Source organism: Phyllostomus hastatus, unplaced genomic scaffold, assembly GCF_019186645.2.
Source record: "Phyllostomus hastatus isolate PE091 unplaced genomic scaffold, TTU_PhHast_1.1 phas_contig_551, whole genome shotgun sequence".
NCBI classification, from domain to species: domain Eukaryota; kingdom Metazoa; phylum Chordata; class Mammalia; order Chiroptera; family Phyllostomidae; genus Phyllostomus; species Phyllostomus hastatus.
In genome coordinates, this window is record NW_025333909.1 from 7,927,940 (window position 1) to 7,935,570 (window position 7,631).

General features: G+C 43.3%; 1 protein-coding gene across 3 annotated transcripts in view; it reads right to left on the bottom strand.

Moving 5' to 3' along the window:
• Nucleotides 1-7,301, bottom strand: part of RPS6KA6 (ribosomal protein S6 kinase A6) — a 110,626-nt gene extending 103,325 nt beyond the window's left edge. Inside the window, exon 1 of one of the 3 annotated variants that reach the window (XM_045847433.1) lies at nucleotides 6,839-7,301. In XM_045847433.1, coding sequence (XP_045703389.1) covers nucleotides 6,839-6,916 — 78 coding nt within the window. In that variant the 5' untranslated portion in view covers nucleotides 6,917-7,301. Of the gene's footprint in view, nucleotides 1-5,984; nucleotides 6,089-6,838 lie in introns of those variants that run through there. The other 2 variants (XM_045847432.1, XM_045847434.1) reach the window with 2 other exon arrangements.
• Nucleotides 7,302-7,631: the final 330 nt, after the last annotated feature.

Genomic DNA, 7,631 nt, shown 5'->3' on the forward strand with positions numbered 1-7,631 from the left:
GTTTTCATGCCTGCTAACACAACATTCATTCTGCAAACCATGCAACAAGGAGTAATTTAGACTTTTAAGTCTTATAACTTAAGAAATACATTTTGTAAGGCTATCGTTGCCACAAATTGTGATGCGGCTGATGGATCTGGGCAAAGTAAACTGAAAACCTTCTGGAAAGGATTCACTATTCTAGAATCAATTAAGAGCATTAGTGATTCATGGGAAGGGGTCAAAATGTAAACATTAACAGGAATTTGGAAGAAGTTGATCCTAACCCTTACGGATAGCTTTGAAGAGTTCAAGACTTCAGTGGAGGAAGTAACTGCAGATGTGCTGGAGATACCAAGAATTAGAATTCGAAGTGGAGGCTCAATATGTGACTGAACTGCTGCAACCTCATGATGAAACTTTAATAAATGAGGACCTGCTTCTAATGAATGAGCAAAGAAAGTAGTTTCTTGAGATGGAATCTACTCCTGGTAAAGATGCTGTGAAGACTGTTGAAATGATAACAAAGGATATTACATAAACTTAATTGAAAAACTAGTTGCAGGGTTTGTGAGGATTGACTCTAATTTTGAAAGAGGTTTTACTATTTGTAAAATGCAATCAAAGAGCATCATTGCATGCTACAGAGAAACTGTTTGTAAGAGGAAGAGTCACTCAATGTGGCAAACTTCATTGTTGTCTTATTTTAAGAAACTGCCACAGTCACTCCAACATTCAGCAATCACCACCCTGGTCAGTCAGCAGCCATCAACATCCAGGTGAGACCCTCTACCAGCAAAATGATTACCACCCACTGAAGGCTCAAATGATAGCATGCTTTTAGTAATAAAATATTATAATTAAGTTTAAGTACTTTTTAGACATAATGCTTTTGCACACTTAATAGACTACAGTGTAGTGTACACATAACTTTGATATGCACTGGAAAATAAAAAAAAAATTCCTGTGACTTGCTTTACGGAGATATTCACTTTATTATGGTGGTCCAGAACCAAACCAGCAACATCTCCAAAGTATGCCTCTACTGAATTATATTTCTTATAAACCATCTCAAATACTCTCTGAAATGAAGCAAATCATACATAAACTCTCTCTCCCTCTCTCTCTGTCACAGACACACACACACAGCAGGACATCAAGTACACAAATAGAGGCTAAAATCTAGCAGCAAAACATCAGTTATACAGAATGCCTTCACCACAACTCAGAAAACATCTCTATTATCTACAAAAGACAAATTAGGCTTAACTCTAAATCTATCTCATATTCAACTTCTTTCCTATCAGCAAGAACATTAAATAGTCTTTGGAAATTACATAAAAGTGTAAACATTGTATAGGAAATTCTAATAAAGTACTAAAAGGATTATCTCAAGATTGCAAGTGCTCTCCAGATCTTCAGAAATGCTGCTAAAGACAAATGACAGCACCCACCAAAAGAGAAATTACAGGAAGGGAAAAAAAGCTTGTATTTCCTCCTCAAAATTACAGATGAAGGAGACTATGAAAGGAATGGTATTCAAACAATATGGCCCAAGAAAGCAGCAGCACCAAGACAGGCCTTACTATGGAATGAGGTAATGATTAGTTCTCTTGATGAAATAATCAAGGTAGGGAAACACAGAGGCCCTGCCCTGAAGGAACTGACCTGAATATTTCCAGACCAAACTTGTTTAAAGAAGATAGTCTTAGAGGAACTGGGAAGGGACCAGCAAGGGGGAGGGGCCAATAGCACCCTTTCTATTAGAAATAAACCTTGTGAAAGCATATAAGAAATACAGATGTCCCCATTGTCTTTCCCACATTACAGAAAGAAGCACCAATCACTATTTTAGAGCCTCCCTCTGCACCCAGGGGCTGCTGACTATTTCAGATGAATATTGATAAAGCAAGAATTACAGGTCTAAGGATTATTTAAAAAGCATGCAAAACTTTTTAGCTAGTAATAAGCACACCCACCATTAGTAGTAAAAATTTTAAGCATGCCAAGCATGACCAGAAATCTTTAGAGTGTTTTAGGGTGTTTTCCTCCTATTCAAGACAATGTGAATGAGGAAGTTCATTTTAGCTTTCTAACTCCCCATTCTGCAAAAATCTATTTATTTTTGGATTAGTCCAGTGGCTAGTATAGACACTTACATTGGCAGAACGGTATTAAATATCTGTTAAATTGAATTAAGTCCTACCACAATACTCCTAATCTCTGTGGTTTTTAATTCTTTCCTTCTAGTCCGCAACATCTAGTCAGTTTCCATATTATAACTGTTTTATTTTTGCAAGGTCTCTACCATCAGTCTTCTCCTTTCTACCCCTTCTGCCCTAGTTCAGAAATCTCACTACTACTTCCACTGACTAATACAATAGCCTCCTAGCTGGTATTCCCCACCTTCAGCCTTTCCCCAACTCCAACCCATCCTACACACTAACTGGTTGTTCTTCAAAGCGTAGATCTGGTCATGCCACTCATGTCTTCAAAGGAGTTCAGTAACTCCAATTTACAGAATAATACTGAAGCCTTAAAGTGTCTTTAAAAGCCCATACAATAAGGGCTTAGCCTACTGCTTTCAATACATTCCCACGGTCACATCACAGCCTTACATCCTAGCAATATCGGATCCTCCCTTCCTCCAAAAGTACTTCCATGACTTTGCTTATATTTTCCCTACCCACCATAAATAAGGTCCTTTCATCTCTGTGAAAATATTATAGACTCCCTAAGGCCCTGATCAAATTCCACCTCTTTCACAGGGCCTTACCAGATCCATCCCGAAACCACAACCATAACTACCTCATTGTCGCTCATCTTATGACTTGTATAATAACAATTTGTGCATGTGTCTATCTTGCTTATCTGAATGTAAACCCATGGGGGTGGGGTAGACTACCTGCCTTGTACCCAATAAACACTGGATGAACTAAACCAATTCCTACTATGACAAAATTTCACACTAGGGGGAAAAAAACTAAAAATTAAATGTGAAAGACTTCATTATACAGTAATAAGAAATGAAATTGTCTCTGCTTATCCCCCAAAGTATTCCTAACTATAATCTCACATGTAGCCCCGAATCACCCTATCTGTGATTATAAATATGATTACCATGCTCAGATGAAATGATCAGATCTAGGAAAAAGATCTTAAAAACTGCTCATAATTGGGAAAGCTAATTTGTTCTCTCTTTTAGCTGTGGCAGTGGCTATCTAAACCGTAAGGTTTTAATACAGGTGACAGCAATCCAGAGTTTAGGGGCACAGAAAGGGACATGATGATGACTGTAGGAAAAGAGAAGCAGCTACCGTGTACTAGAGAGCGACTATGTGCAAAGTACGAAGTGTATTAAAGCCAGTACAGCATTTTTAAAACTATAATGAATCTTTTAAGATGTTTTTTCTCCCATTTACAAAAGAAGAAACTGAGGCTCAGGGAGATCAGGTAACTTGCAGTGGGTCACATGGCCAGTATGAATGCAACTGAGATTGGAACCCAGATTAACCACTCCAAAGCCTGTGTCATTTTCTCTATTAATACAGGGTGTCATGAAATTAATGAAAACTAGCAGTTTTTTTCTAATTTGCCATATATTTGTAATCCTGGTTAAATTTTTAACGTATGTAGCCTTAATACCATGCTGGGTTTTTTTTTTTTTCAGTGAACTATATTACACTCAAAACTAACTTACTAAGACAGGAGTAGTATTGATAAATATCAAAGTACCAATTATAATTTAATACACAATATAATATAATGATATATTCAATTTTAAAACTCTACTGTTAAGTCGTCCATCAAGAAACAAACACTCTCACCAAAAAAACACACAGCTGACTGCACAAGCTGTAATGAATGGGGCACTGACTCATGAAAAGTTCATTTTACTAAAACATGTTGTTCTTTTATGACCCTTGACCAGAGAGCCAATACCCATCATACCTCAAGTAACACCTCTTCCATGATCCTGACAATCAGGCAAGAGCTAAAACTGTGGGTGCCTGAGAGGTGATGCCCTTTGAAGTCCCAATTCCCAGTAGACCTACCCGAGACAGTCCCTGGAAGACCGACCTCTCACAATCAAATCTTCTTGCTTATGCTATTTCCTTTCTCCCTAAAACCCTTTCCCCAGTAGCCAACGGAGCCCGTATTTCCCTTTTTCAGGTCCATTCTCCACCTCTCACTACAACCAAGCTAGTTCTTGTTTGAAACCTCCAACACACTTTCCCATAGGCCACTTCTATAGTGTTTAGGCTCTTCATCGTTATGCATTGTTATTGTGTACTGGTCTGAAAATGTAACTATCTTTAATAACTCTTCCTATGGGAAAATGTGTTAAGAGTCTTAAACAACCAATTTTCACACTTCTGAATGATGATTCAAAAGGTAACAATGACCCACAAAATGAGACAGGTGAAAGACGCTGAAAAACACTCCACAACATGATAGTGTATCTAATCTTTAATTTTATCATAATTCAACACACCAGAAATCGACAGAAATTATCTCATTTGCCATCAAATTTAAGAGATTCTTAATTACATTTTCTTTAAGGATTCTAACATAATTTCAAAATACAAGGGCTAGCATAAATAACACCCATTTTATTACAAAATCTTTTATTGCAAAATCATAAGCATGTAATTCTGTAACATAACAACATCACACTCAAGCACACCATCTGACATTTTAGGTGAAATGTTCAAGCTAAACCTATAAATTATTACATCCATATTATTACTCTACCAATCGCACTCAAGCAGGCCTTACTTCTGCTGGACCCTGTATATGTTCTACAATGAAAGCACCCACAGTCCCCAAAACTATCACAGTTGAGGGCTGCAAAGCTTATGCTCAAAGGTTAATATTTCTAAAGCCAACATCAACAAACATGTAATTAAATATAAACTCTGGGAAGTAAAATTGTTTCCTTTTTATCAAAAGAACACAATTATAAACCAAAAAACTCTTGTTAAGTACTAAGCAGGTCTGGTGATATGTAGCATTTAGTTTTCACCTAGAATATTTTAATTAAGTTACTTTTGGGGTTAAATATAACCAGACATGAACTATTTTAGACAAAGAAGGCGGAAATACTATCTTCACATCACGTTTACCTTTCGTTTTACTTCACAGGGATTAACAATTTCCACTCGAGTATTTTTCCAAATTGCTGAGGTAGAAAGACCCATTGTTTAAATCTCTATAACACCTAAAACATACTGCAAACAATAAAAAACCATATGTGGTAATTACAATACAAAACATTTCTACATTGAAAGTTCACAAAACTAATGAATAGGCATGCGAAAGGCTCCGCACCTCCCATCCCATCCTTATATCCATGCATTCAACTGTTTTTATAAATGAGGTGCCTGGGTCTATGTCAATAGATTACACACATGAATAAAACAAAATTCCTCTCTTCTTGAAGAGTCTTGCTAGAAAATTCTTGCAAGCATAAAACTTTCCCATAATCCAAGAAGAAATGAACTCTTCTTCATCTGCCCTGTTCTGAAGAGATTTAGAATATTAAAGAGTACTTTGGAATAGCTTAATTTTGTATTCAAATATGTCTTATAAGTACAGAAGGCTCAACTTTTGACTCCTGAATGTGTTTCCACTGCCTTTGTTGTTAAATGTTATCCTAGCAGGCACTTTTAACCCCAGTTCGGCTGAAAAATTAAAAGGAAAAAAGAACGAGTTAAACAAGTAAGAGTCCAAAGTGTGTTGTTAAGGATCCAGAAACACTTAAAGACAAGTTTGCACCTTGAGACGTTGAGGATTTTGAGTGTTACCTCAAAAGATCCTACTGGGATTCAGTTTGGCATTCAAGTATTTTTCGGAGGTCTATGGTGGCCTCTACAGGAGTACTCAGCTGTCAATTGATTAAGTTGTCAGGAAAGGACCAGACTTTCTGTCCCAAAAGTCTCGCTATTGTGTTGAAATGCTGCCCGCTTTTAATAGTAACAACAAACAACGATAAAGCAAAGTACCTGCGCACATCTAAGTTCTTACTTGCACAGCTGATCAGAGTTGAGCCAGAACAGTTTTAGAAGAAGAGCGGGAAGAGAGGAGAACCAAACTATCATGGTTAAACTTCGCTGCCTTAGCAAAGACACGTCTCGTAAGGGCTGGGGTTTAGTTTGCGTCTTTTCTGGACCAACGGGGGCGGGGACAATAGTTGTGAAAGGCAGAAAGAAGAGGCGGAGGGACGAGGGCGGCAGAATGAGGGGACCACAGAAGAGGCAAGACAACATCACCTGAATGTAGATTAAGAAATCTGGCGTGCAGTTCATGTGCATGTGGGTTGCTACAAAGAACTGCAAGAAGCCGCACAAAAAGGAGAAAGCTAACTAACTGAGGAGCACGCATCCCGGGGTGCAAAAGTCCCCCGAGTTCCTTTAGTCACCTGGGTGTGTTTCTCTTGCGCCGGGTCCCTAAAGCACCCAGGAGTCAATACCGAGCCGGAGTTAGCAGCTGTCCCCTGAAGTGCTGCCAGCGAGAGCGCGAGCAGCGGAGAGAGAGGGACGTGCGGCCCCCGGCGCGACACCTGACGCTGCCCCAAGTCCCACTCCAGGCTGCAAAGTGCAGAAACTTAGTCCCAACTCCGCTGGAGCCCGCGAGGCAGGCACTCTCTCCCCACGCCCGAGCAGCTCCGTAGTGGCTGCCTGCTCCGAGAGAAAGCACGCTCGGGCCAGCGCTGGTTGCAGCGCCCTGCAGCCTCCAGGGGGCTTGCCTGGGCGCCCCGCTCCGCAGGGTGGGCCCACGCCCCTTCTTTCTGCAGCCCGGGCCAGGGGCTGGAGGGAACCGGGGGGTGGCTGCAGCCCCCGCCGGCCGCCACACTAACCTCGCCGCCGGTCGCGCTGCCACCGAACACCTCCATGTCTTCGTCCCAGGGCTCCTCCAGAGGAGCGAACGGCAGCATCGCCCCTTCAGGAGCGCTCGGACGGGAGCTGCCAACCTCCAGCACCGCCGCGCATCCTGTCTTTGGAGGTTGCCCGCCGCCGCCGCCGCCGCCGCCGCCGCCGCCGCGACTCCCAGCCCCGCCCTCGGCGACCGCTGCCCTCGCCACAGTGTCCCCCACAGGCTGGGAGCAGGAGGTCACCCCCGCCGCAGGCTGCTGCTCCCCATAGAGGAGACAACTCCGCGCTGTCTCTCCGGTAGCTGCCGCTGGGCTCCGCTCGGCACCGCCGCCGCCGCCGCCGCCGCCGCCGCCGCCGCCGCCGCGACTGTCGCCAGGCTCTGACTACCCCCGCCCCCACCCAGCTTCTCGGGGGGCCCCCTCCCCGCTCCCGGCTCTGTCAATATGGCGGCAGCGGCGGCGTTACCTGTGCGGCGCCTGGAACCCCCCGCAGCGGCGGCACAGCAGCGTCACCCGGACGTCAATGGAGATTCCCCAGCCCGCGGTGGTGGGGGGTGTGGGAGAGAAGGGAGGGGGCGGCGGCGGAGGGCCTCGTGGCGGGGGGTGGGAAGGAGGGGAGGGGGGCGCGCTGGGCGGGGGAGGCGGGAGGGGAGTAGTAAAAGCCAGCGCTGGCGCCCGGGTAAACCTGCCCACGCCACGGAGCATGCGCGGCGCTGCTCACACATGCTCAGCAGGCCCTCTCCAGTCTGCGAGGCAGCCTTGCCGGCGGGAGGATTCC